General features: G+C 35.2%; 2 protein-coding genes across 2 annotated transcripts; both read left to right on the top strand.

Annotated features, from left to right (window-relative positions):
• The first annotated feature begins 1,408 nt into the window (after window positions 1-1,408).
• On the top strand, window positions 1,409-3,200 carry LOC110790564 (putative pectinesterase 11). The gene is made up of 4 exons (XM_056835551.1): window positions 1,409-1,978; window positions 2,138-2,326; window positions 2,417-2,652; window positions 2,874-3,200. The coding sequence occupies exons 1-4, from the start codon at window positions 1,607-1,609 to the stop codon at window positions 3,019-3,021; spliced, it is 945 nt and encodes a 314-aa protein (XP_056691529.1). The 5' UTR covers window positions 1,409-1,606; the 3' UTR covers window positions 3,022-3,200.
• Window positions 3,201-10,511: 7,311 nt separating this feature from the next.
• On the top strand, window positions 10,512-12,447 carry LOC110790565 (uncharacterized). Its single transcript, XM_021995344.2, has 4 exons — window positions 10,512-10,670; window positions 10,833-10,942; window positions 11,787-11,920; window positions 12,032-12,447. Exons 1-4 carry the CDS (start codon window positions 10,619-10,621, stop codon window positions 12,144-12,146), a joined length of 411 nt encoding a protein of 136 aa, XP_021851036.1. The 5' UTR covers window positions 10,512-10,618; the 3' UTR covers window positions 12,147-12,447.
• Window positions 12,448-22,604: the final 10,157 nt, after the last annotated feature.

The raw sequence follows: 22,604 nt of genomic DNA, 5'->3' as shown, positions 1-22,604 counted from the left end.
ACTTCTTCGGCCTTATCACAAAATAGTTGCAAATTTATTTATGGGTTTAGACAGCAAAGTCTCTGAATTGCTTCAAACCTAATTTAAAACATCTTTCTTAATGGGATGAATCCATGTTTTCCCTTCAATATGAAATTGATATTTTCTTGCCTTTTCAAGAAGTCATATATCCAAACAGCTTATTTCTTGCATACAAATCAATATGCATCATTACCTAAATTGATAGATTCTTTGTGGCTAAAAGCTTCAAACCAAGACTAAATCAAATGAATTCAAGTCAACTAACCCTACAATTTTTTTTTATGATTCTTAAATTAAAAGAAGTCAAATTGAATATCCCCTTCTTTCATACGGAGTAATACTCCCTTGCCTGGCTTCAAAATAGATATATTTAGCGATTTTGACATTTAAGTGGGCATATTAATGTAACAAATAAATTTGGGCCATAATTTGTTCACCTTATTTTTACTTATTTCACATTTAATAATTTTAAAGTACAAGTTATATAAATTAAGTTCATGGAAATTCTAGTGAAAATTAGGCGAATAGAACACAATCCTAAAACAATGTGTACTTGTCTGGTTTTTGTTTTCTTCTCATTTGATCAAACATATTTTCGATAGTGATATTGCTATTCCATGTTCGACTAACCTAGCTAATTTCCACTTATTTCAGGAAAAATTAGTTTAAATTATATAAGTTGAAGGGAAATAATTTTTTTTTTTTTGGTGTTAGCACCCGGTTCACCCTTAGGGTTAATCCGGATTCGGGGCGAGTTCTGTGTGGATAGGTTTCAGTCCCCTCCCAATTATTGTTGCGGGGGATCGAACACAGGTTCCCCCTACCATGCAAGTTCAGCCTCAATCACCACTGAACCAACCGTCAATTGGTAGTTGAAGGAAAATAATAGTGACACAATTACAATTTGTAACTAAAAAGTTTTGATAAATGAAAATCATGTAAATGGAATGTAACCTTAGTATAATAATTACACTAGATACATGGACTTAATTATAGGTATTAGTATATAATTTCTGATGAAGGAGTACAAAATGAAAACGGGTGGAGCAATTTTTATTACACAACCTGTTTGTAAAGTATAACCAACTCTATTTTTCTTTTGGGTTGGTTAAATTTACCTTATTAAAAATAAAGATAGACCAAGTAGAATTTAATTATAAGTAAAATCGCTAGTGGTAAAAGAAGTTATACAAAATTGTGAACACAATAACAGAAAGTGTATAATTGTTGGTAATTAAGCAGATTAATCTTGATTCAAGAAACGTGGGTAACGTGGGTGCTAATCAATAATCATGTTGACCTCCTGACGACTCTTCTTTTCTCAGCAACTTCCCCTTAAACTCAAACTTATAGCTTGTGTTTAAATGCTTTTTGTGGTAACTAAACGGACTTCCCTCTTAATTATTCATGACAAAACCTTATTATATAATTCTATAACTAATCCATTATCCATTTATCCATCATCCTCGATCTGTTATTTATACAACATCTCCTTCTCTTAATCTTTCTTCATTCCTTCATTACTTGTTCAATCTTTTAGCCAGGAGTACGTATCATATATTCATATACTACTTATACAATTATAATGGGAATTATTCATGGGTATTTGTTGATGTTAGTGGTTGCAATGGGCTCAATGGCTACAACTTGTAATGCTGAACGAGTTTGGAAGAGAATTATAACGGTTGATCAATCGGGGAAGAAGGGTAACTACGTGAAGATACAAGATGCAATTGATGCGGTTCCGTCTAACAATGTACATCCTGTTTTCATAAGGGTGGAGCCTGGAATTTACAAGGAGAAGATTCATGTACCTGAAAATAAACCCTTGATTACACTTAGTGGTAGAAATGCAAATACTACGGTTATCACTTGGAATGATGGTGGAGATATTTTCAAATCTCCTACTCTTACTGTTTTTGCTTCTGATTTTGTTGGACGTTACCTTACTATTCAGGTATCTACCTAAATCTTAACAATTTTAATTACTAAGTTACTATATATTGTCTGGTGTAGTACGTAATAACAATTCAATGTCCATCTTTAACACGATTCTTTATCATTTAATTGTCACGTTACTAGTTTGGTAACATAAGTATTACTTGATTGTATGCAGAATACATATGGTACAACAGACAAAGCCGTGGCATTAAGAGTAACAAGCGAAAAGGCTATGTTTTATGCATGTAGAATAATATCATACCAAGATACACTTCTAGATGAAAGTGGGAGACATTTCTACAACAATTGTTACATTGAAGGAGCAACTGACTTCATTTTTGGAAATGCAGCTTCTCTTTTTAAGGTACATATATACCAACTTAATTACCGATTACTAAGCAATTAAGCTAAGTGTGATTATCATTGAATTTAGTGTATGTTAATTATTTTGCAGCAATGTCATTTGCGATCAACTTCAGAGGACAACGGGGCGATAACAGCACAACGTAGAACATCGGAAGAAGAAAATACGGGATTTTATTTTGTGAGATGCAAAATAACTGGAGTCAAAAGATGCGTGTTAGGCAGACCATGGGGTCCTTATTCTAGAGTGGTTTTCTCACAAACTTATATGTCTAGTGCGGTTCTACCTCAAGGATGGGACGATTGGGGCAAATCATCTACGCACAGGTACTTCATTTTTCAATATAATAATAAATTAATAATGGTTGCTCGACTCACTATCTTATACATTTGAGTGGGGTCCAGATTGTATCTCGGCTTCCCACTAATTATTTGTAAAATGTTTGACTTTGTTAACATTTGATTTTATAATAATAATAATAATAATAAATAATCATAATAAGACAATACGAATACTCCGTAATTGTTTAAATCGGATGCTGATGCAGGACCGCGTATTATGGTGAATACAAGTGCTTTGGACCAGGGGCTAAAAGAACACATCGAGTTGGGTGGTCACTTAGCCTCTCTATTCAACAAGCCTCACCTTATTTGACTATGAATATCATGGATGCAAATAATTGGGTTATGTCTTAATTAACTTCTACGTACTACGCACTACGCACGTACTACTATTTTTCATCTTCATTCTTTTAGCCAAATAGAATATATATCTTAACTACGTTAATAGTGGAGATTCCTTTACTATTGTTTCTTTCTATTCTAATTAGTGTAGTTCTTGTACATTACGAATTTTGTGATTATATTAATATAGAAATTTTATGGAACAAGCCTTACTCATCTACTCGTATACAAATATATATATATGAAAATGGGGGTAGCATAGTTAATACGCTGTATGCGATTAAAGAGTGTATCCTCCTCATGCATACCGCAAATTAACCCTCTTTGCCAAAACAAGATGCTAGCGTACCCAAATGCATGCATGGGCGATCGATAAGTCATAAATATTTTTAAATATATATAAGTTATAAAGGAAATTGAAAATCAATAACTATTATTTGTGAATACTGCAAATTATATTACATTTTCGTAATTAAATAAGGAAAAAAAGATCGAAATGAAAATTAATAAAAGAAAAAGTGAGTAAAAAATAAAAATTTTGAGATTAAATAAATAAAAGTTCGTAAAAAATGAATAATTTGGTCCTATTTCAACTTCTACTTATTTACCATTACTCCATAAATTTGTATTGTTCACCAACTTCTACTTATCTACGTTATTGAATATGAAGCTCCGGTACACGCTGCGGAAAATTGGCAACCAAGCCACCATGCACATTGCAGGATGATACTTCAATGGTTTTCCTACTTTTAAACACGCCTCGTTCTCTGCTGTAGGACTCTATACAAGTGCTTTTAAAAAATTTAATGAATGAAAAACTCGCACATGTTTCGACTCTTTGGAATCATATTTACTAAACAAAGCTCCAAAAAGTTAATATCGTTCTATCCAAGTTTCTTGAACGCCACCTGCCCCTGGCACATTCAAACTTAACTTTGATGGCTTTGTTCGCCATAACTCAGGTGCAGCAGGTGTCGAAATTAGAGACCATCTTGGAAACAATATTGCTAGTCGATCTTTTAATCTTGGGGCTACCCTCCCTTTTCTTGCAGAAACTATTGACTTCGCAATGGCTTACTATTATATTGGCAATAGAAAACAATATTCGACACATTCTCATTGAGAGAGATAATTTACTTATAATTCAGATTTTGCAACAACGAGCTCTTTGCGCCTGGAAAATACAGCTGCTTATGGATGACATAAAACATCTGTTCTTTAATTTCGATAGTCATAATCCGAGACATGTATATCGAGAAGTTAATCGAACTGCGCGCTGATTACTTAGCATCCATTGGTTATCACATTACTAGTCAACTAGATAGATCCTTTCATAAACAATATATTTTCTTATTTTCTTTCCTTAGATGAGTTAGAATACAATCTTGAGAGAAGACTATCCTAACTTCTGTGTATCTCTCCATTTTCAAAAAGAAAATAAAAGAAAATAAAATATATACGGCTTTACTTAAATTACGTGTGAGTGTGTGACACAAACGTAGCCTTATCAAGTTATCACGAATGCTAAGTGATTTTAAAATTCAGCAACTGTTGCCCGCCTTGTAGAAATATAGCCGGAGCCCTAGCTGGAGGCTGGAGGCTGGAGGAATTGAATACAACGAACCTCCTTAGTTATGACATTATCTAACTTATCCGAATCTTGGTTTGGATAAGTGAACCCATAAAAAACAAATATTAGAGTGAACAAAACCAATCTTATATCTATAAGATCGTGTACGCACAATATGTACAATATATATATTATACACTAAGATAATTTTTATCAATTATTATTTTTATAATAAAAATCTCATATAGGGACGGACCAAACCCGTCTCTAAATTGGTCAAATCCTCGATATATGTGCTTAGGGACGGATTACATCCGTCGTTAAAAACACACCGTTGATTCGAGTTAAGGACTGATTCCATAAAATCCGTGTCCAAAATTAAGGGACAGATATTTGAATCCGTCTCGAAAATTTAGGGATGGATATTTAAACCCATCTCTAAATTTAGCAACTAAAAATAGTTGATAATTTCGTTGTGATTATGTTTAATCACCTATTGTTAGCAATTCTGTTCAATTCGGTCTCATTACCGGTTCGGAATCTCCCTTAGGTCAACCCGGTCCATCTTTGCAGGGGGAAAAGGATAATGAGAATCCCCAGTTGTAAAAGAGAAACTCCAACCAACTACACCAAATATAACTTGTATATTTTTATGTGTGAAATTGATAATAATTAAAAGAAATATTAGAAAATAGAAAATATGTCTCTAAATTAGGGACGGATTCAAAATTCGTGATGGAAATTGTAAATCCGTCTCTAATTTAGGGACGGGTTTACAATTTTCATCTCTGGATAAAGTTAGAGACGGAGATGAATATTCGGTCTCTAAATTAGAAACGGATATAAATCTGGATATAAATCTGTTGCTATAAATCTGTCGGTATACGAGGTTTTTTGTAGTGTTTAGTTTTTTAAAACTTTTAATTTGTTTTGATTAACTTTTTATATTGTAAAACAAAGTGTTAGATAAACATTTTAAAGGAGTAAATGATTAACTTTATACTCCCTACATTATTAGTAATTTTGAAGAAATAATTTTTATTAAAATGAATTTATCACTAAAAATAGATAAATTATATATATAAGAATAACTTTTAAACATTTTGAGCTAACCTTTGCTCTAGTGTATTATTTATTGTACACCACTTGTAAATAAGAATTTGTATATACATGTACGGAACAACAGGTTGATTTGAATTTGTCCATACATAATTTCAACTATTAATATTTTTAATTAAATTCCTATTAAACGTAGATTCAAAAATGATGTGGACGGGATTATATCTTGAGGGATACCACACCTTAAATTTTATCATCTAAGCTAATAGTTGACATCGACTGTCCCAACATCTTGGAACTTCTTCTCCACTTCTCGTTGAAACAATAGCCCATTCGTAATGGTCTTTTGTTAGCCATTGAAAATAATGTACGTCATGTTTTCATCCAGGGTGATAAATTATTGATAATCAATCTTTTAAAGGAACAAGCTCATTGTCCGTGCAAAATACAATTGTTGACAAAAGATATCAAACAACTTTTGAACCATTTTGATAGTTTTTTTTTCTCGCCACGTCTACCGAGAAGCTAATAGCGCAGTAAATTACGTTGTCGCGTTAGTTCATCATATTCAGACCCCTCAAGATATTATCCATATATAAAAAGTAAATTTCTATTTTATATTTTTAGATAAGTTAAAATACAGTCTTAAAAAAAATGTCCTAACTTTTAACGTATTTTTTCATTAAAAAAAACCATGTCTAAACAGAGTTGAAGTCAAATAGAAGGATTATCGGTTGACCGCTCAATTTTTTTTTTTTATAAATACTCCCTCCGTCCCGGAATACTCGACCCGGTTTGACCGGCACAGAGTTTAAGGAAATTAAATTGACTTATTTAATTTAATAGGTAGTAGTTGATAATGGGGTATTATTTTAATATAGTTAGTGGGAGGTGGGTTAAGAGGTGGGGTTGGGGGAGAGTAGGGGTTGAATTTTTAATTATTTTTTGTATGGAGTAGGGGGTAGGTGGGTTAACAGGGGTGGAGTGAGAAATAATATAATATTGTTAGAATATTTCCATTTTTAGAAACAGGTCAAGTATTAAGGGACGACCCGATAAGGAAAACAGGTTAAGTATTCCGGGACGGAGGGAGTAAAAACATTATGCCTTAGTAATTACTCCCTCCGTCCCGGAATACTGACATGTTTTTCTTATCGGGCCGTCCTTTAATACTTGACCTATTTCTAAAAATGGAAATATCCTAACAATATTATATTATTTCCCTATTAACCCACCTACCCCCTACTCCATACAAAAAATAATTAAAAATTCAACCCCTACTCTCCCCCAATCCCATCCCTTTACACATTTCCCACTAACCACATTAAAATAATACACCACTATCAAATACTACCTATTAAATTAAATAAGTCAATTCAAGTCCCTTAAATTTTGTGCCGATCAAACCGGATCGAGTATTCCGGGACAGAGGGAGTATAAAGTATTCATGCAGTCATTTTAGCCGTATAGGGTCGAAATATATGTGGCAACAACTCAACAAGTGTTGACAGCTTTAAGCGGTTAAACATTTAAGCCCAGTGTTTTCCGGATATACGTTATCGGAAGTTTCTTCCGTTTTAAAATAATAAGGATAATTGATTTAAAATAAGGAATTGGTATGGGAAAATGAAATAGAGTAAGAAAAAATAATGAAAAATTAGATTGAGTTGAGTGGTATAAGAAAATAAGAATAAAAAATTAAATAGAGTGAAAAGTTAAGAGTAAAATGAGAATATACATTTAGATTGAGTGGAATGTTGTAAGTAAAGTGGGAAAAAAAAGTGTGAATGCATTAAATATAGCGTATCATATATCCAAAAATAGAATAAAGTAGAGTGTCCTTAATTTGAAACGCCTATTTATAGAAATATATAAAAATCATTTTAAAACCGAGATAATATTAGATAGGAAAATTTGTTAATATTAATCCAACCTTTGACCAATTTTCTTTTATTAATCTCACCTATGAATTATTTTTACTAATCCCACCATTACTACCCAACTACTTTTATTAGGCCTAACAGGTCTATGACCTGCTGTATCCGGTAGAATATCCTACGTTGCATTTTATTTTTTAATTATTTTTTCTTTTTAATGCTTCCTTTCTTTCTCTTTCCTCCTTATCTTTTTAATGGACAACCGCGCTTGAAGAAAAGTGAAGCACTAGCCTGCGCACCAGCAACGACGGTGCACGAACAGCAGCGACGACCGACCAACATAGAGGGCTGAATGGTTGCGAACACCGGGGAAAGTGGCTATTTCTGGATTGGTGGTTTCGAACAACGGGGGGAGGGGAGAGGGGTTTCTGGTGTTTGCTTTCGCTTTATTGCAAATTAATCTGGGGTTGCTCTTGTTAGTGGGCACTCGAAGAATCTGGTGACCATATGGAGAAAGGTGGGATATTGAACCTGGAAGCGGTTATGCTTGATGTTGTTACTAAGCGTGAGTATGATACACTTGTTTACCATTGATAAAGGGGATTTTAATTAATTACTTAATTACTCCCTCCGTCTCTTTTTGTTTTTTACGTTTGATGTTTTTCACGCGATTTAAGGACTATTTAATGTGCATTGAGATTCCTCTCCTTTTTTTATTTAAATAAGAAAATTTACATTTATTTATAATATTTTCACTTTTATCAAAAATCTGACATTGGGGAAATGAGAAATATTTAATGTCCAATGGATTTAATTGGTTAAAATAATATTTGGGTACAAATTTTGATAGAATATTAATGTATTATGTGACAAAATAAAAGGAAATGTAAAGAACAAAATGAAACACCCAAAATGGAATACGTAAAAAACAAAAAGAGACGGAGGGAGTAGCTTTTTTCCTCTACCTTAGTATTCTAAGTTTCATCTTGTGTTCTTGAATCTGACTTTTTTATTGAATAAAGAACAAGTTTTGTAGATGTATACCTTGCCTTTTTATATGACATTTGCTGCAAATGTTGTAGTAACTTGTTGATGTATCAGTGATTACATCAATCAATTCAACCGCACGCACAATGAATATGATCAGTGTTTCTATTAACTAGTAATACATGTTCTATCTGTAAATGATTGTGAATTGATCATATTAAAAATCAATGTTCTCATACAATAAAACACGATGCATTTGCTCGAATTCAGTCGTGTTTTAGGTGTATTGTTGAATTAAAAATGGGGGAGAGAGAAGAGGAAGGTGATTAAAGGAAGTAAGGGGGAGAGAGAAAATGAAGAAGATGAAGGTAAAGGGAGGGCATATTAAAAAAGTAAAAGGACAAAAAAAAAGCTACATGATATTCAGGTAATCGGTCATAAGGGACCAATATAAGATAATACCCCTAAAAGGTTGAATTATTTAAAAATAAATCATAGTTAGGCTTAATAAAAGAAAATCGACGAAAAATTGGATTAATATTACCAAATTTTCCTATTAGATAATCTTACAAGCGAGTTTCCTTAAAATATCTTGTTCCATTTAGTCAAGTAGATAAACATAAAAAATACTACGGAGTACCTAAAAATCATACGCAGTAGGACATACCGACAAGGAGTACATAAGTTTCTACTTTCTAGTAGTATCGTCTTATAGTAGTATCGTCTTATAGTCGTAAAAAAATTGATGACAATTAGATCCGTCCACTCGACCCAAAAATACCTAGATTTAAATAAGATTTTATGATCTATGGTTCGATTTATCTAGATTTTGATTTGAAGTGTATGTCATTTTATAGTTGAATTTGACTAAATATAAATTTGTGTGTGAGTTTTTATTAATATGTGCTTATATTTTTTACATTTATTACACAAATTAATTAAAATATAATACTCGTTTTAAAATATCTCGATTAACCCGTTAGGTCGACCTGAACACGAAAGTTTTGGAGTCTTGAACAAGCATTTGTAAACTCGAATCCGAAAGCGACCGACCTAATTAATCTGAACATAAAAGTAATTTTTTATAACCCAACTGACCCTTTTGACGGGTCTATCTTATACTCATAAGATCATTAATGACAATATCACATTATTTAACTATTAAAAAAATCATACGGAGTAACTATTAACAAAAAATTATTATTGTTAAAAGTCTATAATTATAAACACAAAATTATAATTATTAAAACAAGAATTTTATATTACAAAAAATGACTAAATTAATTATAACTACCCTGTATTTGATTATAAAGCATATTATATATTACATCAAACTAAAATACACACCAGGAGTGATACTTGTCACTTCTTGATGCAAATTTTTTAAGTCAAATGTTTTTTTTTAAAAATTCTCCATTCATTTGTTTTTAAAAAAATTATTTTCTATCATTTTTATTTGATTTTATGTATGAAAAAAAAATTGTTTATATATTATGGAAATAATATATAATATGCCACATAATAATAGTTTCAAAAAAAATTGACAATATTTTACTCAAATCGTTATATTAATTAATGGAATTTACTCAATATTTTGGTCAAATTAGCATATCAAACATATAAAATATTTATAGGTAAAAGATAAAATACACACTACGTACGTATTAAATGATTAAATAAAAATGTTCAATATTATTTATAATGCACTAATATTAAAGAGACAAATATTTTAATCAAATATATTATAAAATAAATAATCAAATAATTTTAAAATATCCGTACATTTATTAAATCTAATCTAGTTTGATTATAAATTATAACACCAGTCTACGCATAAAACAGGGTGCTGAGTGCTGATAAAATTCGTATACCGACCTACTCCGTACCATGTGACGTACATCCCAAATATCAATTATCAATTAGTAAAATAAAAGAGGAGTTTAGATAAGAATTTGGAGGGCCCCTCTATACCACTAGCTTTGGGATCCACCTTAAAAGCCAAAATATTTGTTAGCAAAATATCATTCAACATTTCAACCAAAAAGTAAGTGTGATCAAAGTAACAAAAATAGGAAACGAAAAACAGATCAAACATCAAGTATCAAGACAAATTAAGATGGGTTCTCTAATGGCAGGATGGGACTGCCTAGCCCAGGATCCAAAATATGGTAATGTTTTCCAACTTCCATTCCATTATATTATTGTTAGAAATTGTTTATGTTATCATAAGGTGGTGTTATTTTTCTTTAACGATCCTTGTTTATACTACTTACACCGATATTTAGCTTGATAATTTGTCATTAACTACTCCATACAATTTTATTTTCCAGTGAAGCTGATGAGAAATAAGTCATTAACCAAAAACGGGATTGAAGATTACTGGAAACTCAAGAAGAAAACAGAAGATGAACATCTTAAAGCCATTTCTCCTGACCTTCAAGTATGTTTTTATTCAACTATATTATACTTCGCATGTACTACCTCTGTTTCATAAAGATCTTTACGGTTACTATTTGCACAGATCTTAAAACAAAAATAGAAAAGTTGGTAGAATATAATAAAATATGGATAAAGTATGATAAATGTACGCGTGTGTATAAAAGTGGATAGGTGTAAGAAAAAAAATGAATAAAGTAAGAGAAAGTGAGTGACAAATTGTAATATTGTGGGTAAGAAGGGTAAGGTAGTAAATTTTTATGTCCAAAAATAGAATAAAACAAAGAGTAAAGAATATTATGAAAAAGTGTAAAGATCATTTTGAAACGAATGTAGTATAAAGTGTAAACCGCAAAGACTTCTCTCTCGTTTATGTATGTATAACAGTATAATCCTCTTTATTGAACAAGGTAGTCCAATAGAGTTAGGATTAGACTTAAATTAGGATGCAGCCCGGACGTTGTTCCGGATTTTATCTGGGATTCACTTGATGTAAACATGAAACCATTTTTAAAAATTTGTATTTTACATTTATATATATAAAAAAAAAAATTGGATAAGACGGTAAAAAGAATAACTTTTAAATCAAGAGATTCAGTTTCGATCCTTCTTATATATTTTTCTGGTCAATAACATATCATGATGCTTATTAATGGTGACGTGACGTGAAGGGGTATACTAGGTACATATTCATTCTAATAAATTCATAACCTTGTTAATATAAAATTAAAATAGTAATGAACACTGAGCCGCCTAATGTCCAAATAACCAGGTCTATTTACATATACGCGCGTACCAGGTATTTGTTAATTCGTCCTTACTTTTGAATGTTTTGTTTGGCACGACAGGAGAGATTATTTGAAGAATGTGGTTCAAATGAGCTCAAAAGAACGAATTCGTTACCAATTATTGGTAGAAAGAGTGGTAAACTGATGTTAGGCAAGGAGTCCGATGCGGATCCTCAACATCTTAAAAATGGCTGGTAAGTTTAATTCTCGTACTCCTTCTGTCTGAAATTAATAATCATATTGGTTATACTCACGTTGATTATGATTTATGAATACCCTTTTAATTTGGTGGATAATGAATGCAGGTGGACAAGAAGCAATTGGGCATTCCTTAATGAGCCACCAGTAATACAAGGAGAAGTGCCTAATTATAAGTATGCCTCACAGTATCATATTGCCACCTTAGCCTCCACAAATTAATTTAACCCCAAGTTGTTGGAGAGTTTACTCTATCTTAATCAATGTACTTACGTACTAGATCTTGTATCTTTTAAGGGTGTCATGTAAGCGTTCATAGACTTTCTTTTTAGTTTATAGTTATAAATCTTATAGAGTTATAGCTACTAATAGAGTTATGGTATACGAAGTATGTATCATGTGTGTGTTTGGTGCACCGAGTTTGTAAGTTGTAACGATATTTTATAAAGTACTATGTGTCTTGTTGTGTTTGTAAACATTTTAAGTACTACGTGTCATAATTAAGTCCCATGTACATTAAGAATATTTGTGCTGTTTTTTCCCAATTGATTTGTGATCCATGAGTGATGACTGGTGAGGAAGTTGGTATGAGTGAAATCAGAGGCGTAATCAGAAAATGTAGAAGTTTCTTGTGTTGGAGTGACATTAGTGAAACTGTTGTGTTAGGACCTCAAAATGTTAGAGGACACAATGAACAAAGTTAGGACTTTTCAATCCAAGATTCAAGCGGCGCAAGATCGCCAAAAGAGTTATGCAGAGTTGAATCGTAGGGATAAAGAGTTCCATATAGGTGATAAAGTATTGCTCAAAGTTTCACAATGAAGGGTGTAATGAGATTTGAGAAGAAAGGAAAGCTAAGCCCAAAGTACATAGGCCTATATAAAATCCTGAAACGGATAGGAAAGGTAGCTTATAGACTAGTCTTATCCATGGACTTGCATAGAGTGCATAATGTGTTTCATATATCTCACTTGAGAAAGTATGTCCCGGATAAGTCGCATGTGTTGCAATCGAAAACCATAGAATTGAACCAAAGCTTAACTTTTGAGGAAAGACCAATCAAAATCCTAGATAGTAAAGTGCGTGTTACGCGGACTAAGGATGTTAGGATTGTCCAAGTGTTGTGGTCTAACCAAGAATCAGAAGAAGCTACAAGGGAAGCCGAGAAAGAAATATCTCGAGCTTTTTCCCGAGGTTAGTTGAGTTGCGGGGTCGTAACTCGTGTCTTTTAAGGGGGTAGAGTGTGGTAGAATTTCGCGCCTTTTACCTTATTTTCCCTTATTTTATGTTGAATTTAGTGTTTTCTATTGAAATTGCACTTCATATTGTCATGTTGAATCACCTAAAGAGTACATCAACTAAAATTTTTGCAAGAAAACGCAATAAAGTCTAATAAAGTCTCAAGTTTTAAATTTCAAACTTTGGTGACCGTGTCCAAGTTTTGGGACGAAACTTCTTTTAAGGAGGGTAGAGTCAGTGTAATACCTCATATTTTTTAGAATTTATAAATATATTTTAATGTATTTTATAAAGTATTTTTACGAATTTTGAAATTTAAATTGCATTTACTTATGATTTAAATGTATTTTTACTTAATTGAAATAATTATTATTTTTATTAAATCCGAAACGAATTTATTATTTAAATCGGGAAATTTATTGGATTTTATTTTTAAACAGTTTGGATTAATTCTAAGCCCAACTCGTTCAGTTTGTGAACCCCAACTGAGTTTCTAAGCCTCAAATTCTAAGTCAAACCCAATTACTTAAGTGTAAAAAATTCCAATAGTAAGTTCATAAGCCTAACCCCATTAGGGATTGAGAACCTATAAATACAACCCACCTCATTAATTGATCCCCACTTATCTCATAATTTTCTCTCACCTCCCTTGCCTTGCACCCGACTCTCTCTCTTTTTGCTCTCGTCCTCCCTTGCTCGGTCCCCTCACCCGCACAAGCACACAACTGAGTACATTGCTCGCTTTTTCCCTGTGCCTCATGCCTCCGAGAACACTCGCCCTCTCCCCTCGTGTCGCTGATCCTCTCGCGCACGACCTCACACACCCACACTCTTTTTCTCACACTCTCGTGCCCTCACTCGCACAGCATCGCACCTAGCGTGTTGTTGCGTGCTGTTGTTGTTTGTTGTTGTTGCTTTGCTGTGTGACCCTCGTCGCCCAGCCCTCACTCGCCTCGCCTCTCCCTCACTCGTGCTCGTGCGAGCACCCCTGCTGCTGCCCTGCTTCTTGTCGCACGATGTCGTGCTGCTGCTTGCCTTTGTCGCTGCACCGCATGCAACACACACACACACCAACGTATGTTGTGTGTATTATACTTTGTTTTGTTAATTCCTTTTTCTCCCAATCACATTCAAATCGTGATTGTACCGTGCTATAGGACGGTTTGGTATAATTCTCTTTTTCCTTGCCTATTCTATTTTAATTTCGTATTTTAAAACTATATTATTATCATTGATTTTGGATTATTAAACTGATGGGAACGGTTATGAACACCGTATTGTGATGTTTTATGTGTCTGGATTTATGAGGAATGCTTTAAATCAAAGAATTATAATTTTCAGATTTGATTAATTAATAAAGTATTGATTTTTAATACCCTAAAGTGATTTTTTGGTTAACTAGGGTTAGGGTTCTAATCCCAATTTAATGATTGATTGATTTACATAATTGAATGTTAATTTTAATTGTGAAATCAAATGTAATTTCATATTTAATACAAAGCCTAAAAAGTGTTGATTTTGATGATTTTAAAGGTGGAAAATTAATATTTTCATACTAGGGCTTTAATTTTTCAATTGAGACTATTACTTCAATTATGGGCAATCAAATTCTAATTAATTCAAGTGTTTTAGAACTTATAAAAGTTGCTGGAAATTTAGTAAGCATGGATAATAACTAAGTTCTATTATTTTAATTATGGACATTTTGTGAAACACTACCTTTAAGTTTTGTGAATTTCTACCTTATAAAAACTTTTTTAAATTTAACTACCTTATAAGTTTGATTTGTTTGACTAATACTGCCATTTGACGTTTTTCGTTAATGTTTTCCGTTGTGTATTTCTTCTATTATTTTAAATATATATGTTTATTTGTCGTTTTGTTCATTTGTTATATTAAATAACCGTTGTAGTGGAGTTCAAAGACGGAAAACATTAATGAAAAACGTCAAATGGTAGTGTTAGTCGAACAAACCAAACTTATAAGGTAGTAAAATATAATTTTCATTTTAAAAGGTGGCAATTCACAAAGCCACCAAACTTAAAGGTAGTGTTTCACCAAATTTCCTTTAATTATAGAAGGTGATTTCTAGCCTTGAGTCGTGATTCGCAAAGTGGCCCTCGTACTTAGATATTCGAGGTACGTACATGTCTAGGTGACCACCCATTACATGAGGATTATGTGATACTTTATTACTGTGAATCATGTGACTTTGATGATTATTGGATTCATGTTTGATTATGATTGGATTCATGTTTGATGTTGTGAACAAGCATGTTATTGGTAATTATGGAATTTATGAATCCTATGTGAACAATCATGTTGTGATTATTTATAATCGTTGAATTGAATGTCAAGCATGTTGTTCAAGTTTATATGCATGTATGGGTGTTTCACATGAAATTAAAGGATTATTATTATGCTATTGTACGTAATGTCTAGCATATATTGAGCCAAGTATTCGTGCCTCGTTGCACTATTTATTCTACCCCGTCTGTAGGGTATGTTTGGGAAGTCTATGTGAATTGAACTAAGGATTTTTTGTGCCTTGTGCACACCCCGCTTGTTAACTGGCAATGTCGGGTTATCTCAATAGTATATTGAGAAGGAACAATGGGAGTAATATCACTTGAGTCATGTATTTTGATTACAAGTCCTAAAGGATAAAAATGAAGTGTCATTGCTTGGTTGCTTGTATTTTATGTCTTGTTGATTGTGTCTTGAGTTCACCTTGTACATAAAACATTAATTAACGTAAAGTGCAACTAGAACAAGCTTCAAAACTCTTAGAACGTATATACCTCGAGTATGAACAATGTGTTAGGTTATGATACATATGACAATTCATAAATCATGCGGAAAAAACCATTAAGCCAGGAATACATATTATTTACACATAATCATTTAGCATAGTTTAGATGCATACTCTTTGTTGCGTGCCTTCCCTAGCTGCGCCCGAACCGAACAAGAAAAAGTCTTTAGGACTCCAAGTGTCGTCCCTCCGTAGATAGTCCACAGCACGTCCGGATCCGCCTTAAGATTGACCAACTAGAATCGCCCTTAAGGTACTCTGAATTTTCGGCACTTTATAGGCAATTGTATGACTGAATTTTGCTCTCAAAAACTCACTTTGAATACTTGAATGCTCAATGTAAATATGTGACCCTAGGCACCTATTTATAGAGTTATGGAAAAGGATTTGGAATCCTATTAGGATACTAATTTATTTAATTATAATCCTACTAGGACTCTATTTAAATAAACTAAATCTTTTAGGATTAGATTTAATCATATGACAAATCCCGGTAGCTTTAGGATTCGAGTAGCACACAAACACACACGCACGCACAGCAGCCCACGAGGGGCGCCATGCGCGCGCGCGCGCAGCCCGCGAGCTCGCAGCCCACTGCCGCAAGCCCACACGCTGCCGTAGCCTTGGCGCGCGCTGGGCCTGCCTTGCGGTGGGCCTGGCGCAGCCTTGGCTGGTGCGTTTTTGGCGCGCTGTCTTGCTGGGCGAGGGCCCGGCTTCGTGCTGGCCCTTCGTCTGGCAGGCCTCGTCCGATGCTAATTCGTACGATACGCTTCTGATCAATTTCCCGATTCCGGAATTCATTTCCGATACGAACAATATTCAACATTTCCGATTCCGGAATCAATTTCCGTTTCGAACAAATATTTAATATTTCCGTTTCCGGAATTATTTTCCGATTCCGATAATATTTCCGATTCTGACAATATTTCCGTTTCCGGCAATATTTCCGATTCCGGCAATATTTCCATTTCCGATAATATTTTCCGATACGTACCATGTTTCCGTTTCCGGCAACAGCTACGACTTGGATAATATTTATATTTCCGATACGATCCATATTTCCGTTTCCGGCAATATCATCGTTTCCGGAGTATTCATTTCTTGCCTGTGACGATCTCAGCTCCCACTGAAACCAAGATCCGTCGATTCCGAATTGTTAGGTTATGATACATATGACAATTCATAAATCATGCGGAAAACACCATTTAGCCAGGAATACATATTATTTACACATAATCATTTAGCATAGTTTAGATGCATACTCTTTGTTGCGTGCCTTCCCTAGCTGCGCCCGAACCGAACAAGAACAAGTCTTTAGGACTCCAAGTGTCGTCCCTCCGTAGATAGTCCACAGCACGTCCGGATCCGCCTTAAGATTGACCAACTAGAATCGCCCTTAAGGTACTAATAATTTCGGCACTTTCAGGCAAGGAATGTGTCTGAATTTTTCTCTCAAAAACTCACTTTGAATACTTGAAAACTTGTTATAAATTGTGAACCCAGGCCACATATTTATAGGGGTATGGAAAGAGAATTGGAATCCTATTAGGATACGAATTAATTAAATTAGAATCTTAATGAAACTCTTATTTAATTAATTTATCAAATAGAATTAGAAATTTAATCATTAAACGAATCCTGTACGTTTTAGGTTTCGTATGTGAACACAAACACCCACGCACGCACAACAGCCCACGAGGGGCGCCATGCACGCGCGCGCACAACCCGAGCATCGCAGCCCACGACTGCCGCAGCCTTGGGCGCGCGCTGGGCCTGCCTTGCGGTGGGCCTGGCGCAGCCTTGGGCTGGCGTGTTGTGGCGCGTGTTTCCCTTGCTGGACGTGGGCCTGGCTTCGTGCTGGGCCTTCGTCTAGCAAGCTCGTCCGATGCTAATTCGTACGACGCGCTTCCGATTAATTTTCCGATTCCGGAATTCATTTCCGATACGAACAATAGTTAACATTTCCGATTCCGGAATTAATTTCCGTTTCGAACAAATATTTAATATTTCCGTTTCCGGAATTATTTTCCGATTCCGATAATATTTCCGATTCAGACAATATTTCCGTTTCCGGCAATATTTCCGATTCCGGCAATATTTCTATTTCCAATAATATTTCCCGATATGTACCATGTTTCTGTTTCCGGCAACATCTACGACTTGGATAATATTTATATTTCCGATACGATCCATATTTCCGTTTCCGGCAATATCATCGTTTCCGGAGTATTCATTTCTTGCCTGTGACGATCTCAGCTCCCACTGAAACCAAGATCCGTCGATTCCGAATATCCATAGATGGAGTATTTAATGCCATTAAATACTTGATCCGTTTACGTACTATTTGTGTGACCCTACGGGTTCAGTCAAGAGTAAGCTGTGGATTAATATCATTAATTCCACTTGAACTGAAGCGGCCTCTAGCTAGGCATTCAGCTCACTTGATCTCACTGAATTATTAACTTGTTAATTAATACTGAACCGCATTTATTAGACTTATCATTGAATGCATACTTGGACCAAGGGCATTATTTCCTTCAAGGCGCACAACGCTCGGTCCACTGCTGTGCTCTCGCGCGCGCGCCCAGGCCTTGGCTGGGCCTGGCCTTGCGCTGGGCCTGGTCGAGGCTTGGCATGCGATGGTGCGTGTTGGCTCGCTGGGCGATGGCCTGGCTTCGTGCTGGGCCTTCGTCTAGCGGGCCTCGTCCGATGCTAATTCGTACGATACGCTTCCGATTAAATTCCCGATTCCGGAATTCATTTCCGATACGAACAATATTTAATATTTCCGATTCCGGAATCAATTTCCGTTTCGAACAAATATTTAATATTTCCGTTTCCGGAATTATTTTCCGATTCCGATAATATTTCCGATTCTGACAATATTTCCGTTTCCGGCAATATTTCCGATTCCGACAATATTTCCATTTCCGATAATATTTTCCGATACGTACCATGTTTATGTTTCCGGCAACATCTACGACTTGGATAATATTTATATTTACGATACGATCCATATTTCCGTTTCCGACAATATCATCGTTTCCGGAGTATTCATTTCTTGCCTGTGACGATCTCAGCTCCCACTGAAACCAAGATCCGTCGATTCCGAATATCCATAGATGGAGTATTTAATGCCATTAAATACTTGATCCGTTTACGTACTATTTGTGTGACCCTACGAGTTCAGTCAAGAGTAAGCTGTGGATTAATATCATTAATTCCACTTGAACTGAAGCGGCCTCTAGCTAGGCATTCAGCTCACTTGATCTCACTGAATTATTAACTTGTTAATTAATACTGAACCGCATTTATTAGACTTAACATTGAATGCATACTTGGACCAAGGGCATTATTTCCTTCAGTCTCCCACTTGTCCTTAGGGACAAGTGTGCATTTCCTAATTCCTTTGTCGCTCGATGCTTGCTCTTGAACATAAGGTAAGAGTTGTCATCCTTATTATGTCCAGAGGTGTTCCTCGGTTTCAGAGTTCAACTGATCAAATAAACAGATAATCATAGCCTACGATTCATCCGAGCACGGCCATGCATTTCACAGTTTCTAGCTCTCCGAGTGGCCTTGTACAAATTTTAAGCATCTCATCCCGATTTATGGGAGGACAATCCCAATCTTACGATCTTGAGATTAGACTTCGTTTGATAGGTGATTACCTGAGCGTTGCCTTTATAGCCTCCTTTTACGGTGCGACGGTTGGTCAACGTCAAAGCAACCAGTTCTCAAACAAGTAATCTCAAATCACTCAGGTATTGAGGATTTAGTGTCTAATAATTTTAATGAAATTTACTTATGACAGATTTTCATCTCTTACAGTAAAGTTTCATAGGTCTTGTCCGATACTAGTCTTCCCAAAGTAAGTATCTATGCAAATGATTATGACATTGCCATGTCCACATAGTTCAAGAAACAGAACTACTAGTCATCTTGCATTCTAGTCGTCTAACATTTTCTATGCGTCAAATTTTTATAGAAAACTCCGACTAGGGACCATTTTCAACCTTTGACATTCAAGTTCACTTGATAGACATTTCTTAGTCACAGGACTGGTCCCGACAGTCTATCTTGAATATATCGTCAAATTGAAGGGACTCATCATTTAATAAACCACAAATTAAATGGAAAAATGAATTCTCTTGATTTATTGTGAATGATTAACCAATAATGTTTTACAAAGATTTAAACTCTAAAACTTTAAAACATTAAACAGAGACATCAAAGCCATTCTCCAATATGCTTGATTCCCATAGCTGCAGTGTGCGAGTTGTGCTTCGCCTGCGGCAGAGGTTTAGTCAATGGATCTGATATGTTGTCATCAGTTCCAATTTTGCTTATCTCGACTTCTTTTCTTTCAACGAACTCTCGTAGAAGGTGAAATCTACGAAGTACATGCTTGACTCTCTGGTGGTGTCTAGGCTCCTTTGCCTGTGCAATAGCTCCGTTATTATCATAATACAGGGCTATTGGTCCTTTAATGGAGGGGACTACACCAAGTTCACCTATGAACTTCCTTAGCCATATATCTTCCTTTGCTGCTTCATGTGCAGCAATGTACTCCGCTTCAGTTGTAGAATCCGCAATGGTGCTTTGCTTAGCACTTTTCCAGCTTACTGCTCCTCCGTTGAGGCAGAAGACAAACCCAGACTGTGATCTGAAATCATCTTTGTCGGTTTGGAAACTTGCGTCCGTATAGCCTTTAACAATTAATTCATCATCTCCACCATAGACCAGGAAATCATCTTTGTGCCTTTTCAGGTACTTCAGAATATTCTTGGCAGCAGTCCAATGCGCCTCTCCTGGGTCTGACTGGTATCTGCTCGTAGCACTGAGTGCGTACGCAACATCCGGGCGTGTACATATCATAGCATACATTATTGAACCAATCAATGATGCATATGGAATCCCATTCATTCGTCTACGCTCATCAAGTGTTTTTGGGCACTGATTCTTGCTTAGAGTCATTCCATGAGACATGGGTAGGTAGCCTCGCTTGGAGTCCGCCATCTTGAACCTATCAAGCACCTTATTGATATAAGTGCTTTGACTAAGTCCAATCATCTTTTTAGATCTATCTCTGTAAATCTTAATGCCCAATATGTACTGTGCTTCTCCTAGATCTTTCATCGAAAAACATTTCCCAAGCCAAATCTTGACAGAGTTCAACATAGGAATGTCATTTCCGATAAGTAATATGTCGTCGACATATAATACCAGGAAAGCAATTTTGCTCCCACTGACCTTCTTGTATACACAAGATTCGTCTGCGTTCTTGATGAAACCAAAATCACTGACTGCTTCATCAAAACGTATATTCCAGCTTCTGGATGCCTGCTTCAATCCGTAGATTGACTTCTTTAGCTTGCATACCTTTTTAGCATTCTTTGGATCCTCAAAACCTTCAGGCTGTGTCATAAACACAGTTTCTGTTAAAACGCCGTTTAAGAAAGCAGTTTTGACATCCATCTGCCATATTTCGTAATCGTAATATGCAGCGATTGCTAACATTATCCGAATAGACTTTAGCATTGCAACTGGTGAAAAGGTTTCATCGTAATCCACACCGTGGACTTGCCTGTAACCTTTTGCAACCAATCTAGCTTTGAAAACTTCAAGTTTCCCATCCTTGTCCTTTTTCAGTTTGAAAACCCATTTGCTTCCAATGGCTTGGTAGCCATCTGGAAAATCGACCAAATCCCATACTTGGTTTTCAGACATGGAGTCTAATTCAGATTGCATGGCTTCTTGCCATTGCTTGGAGCTAGGGCTCGTCATAGCTTGTTTGTAAGTCGCAGGTTCATCACTTTCAAGTAATAGAACGTCATAGCTCTCGTTCGTCAAAATACCTAAGTACCTTTCCGGTTGAGATCTATATCTTTGCGATCTACGCGGGGTAACATTTCTAGTTTGACCATGATTCTCACCAGATTCTTCTAAAGATCTCTGAGTTTCATCCTGAATGTCATCTTGAGCATTCTCTAGAGTTTGTTGTTCGACTCGAATTTCTTCGAGGTCTACTTTTCTCCCACTTGTCATTTTGGAAATGTGATCTTTCTCCAAAAAGACACCATCTCGAGCAACAAAAACTTTGTTCTCAGATGTATTGTAGAAGTAATACCCCTTTGTCTCCTTTGGATAGCCCACAAGGATACATTTGTCAGATTTTGGATGAAGTTTGTCTGAAATTAATCGTTTGACGTATACTTCACATCCCCAAATCTTAAGAAAAGACACATTTGGAGGCTTTCCAAACCATAATTCATATGGAGTCTTTTCGACAGCTTTAGACGGAGCTCTATTTATAGTGAGTGCAGCTGTATTTAGTGCATGTCCCCAAAATTCTAATGGAAGTTTGGCCTGACCCATCATTGACCTGACCATGTCTAGCAAGGTTCTGTTCCTCCGTTCCGACACACCGTTCCATTGTGGTGTTCCTGGAGGAGTCAATTCTGATAGAATTCCACATTCTTTCAGATGGTCATCAAATTCATAGCTTAGATATTCACCGCCTCTATCAGACCGCAGTGCCTTAATCTTCTTGCCTAATTGATTCTCTACTTCACTCTGAAATTCCTTGAATTTGTCAAAGGATTCAGACTTATGCTTCATTAGGTAGA

The sequence above is a fragment of the Spinacia oleracea genome, chromosome 2 (genome assembly GCF_020520425.1).
Source record: "Spinacia oleracea cultivar Varoflay chromosome 2, BTI_SOV_V1, whole genome shotgun sequence".
NCBI lineage: Eukaryota > Viridiplantae > Streptophyta > Magnoliopsida > Caryophyllales > Amaranthaceae > Spinacia > Spinacia oleracea.
This window is presented reverse-complemented; position numbering and strand designations above follow the sequence as displayed.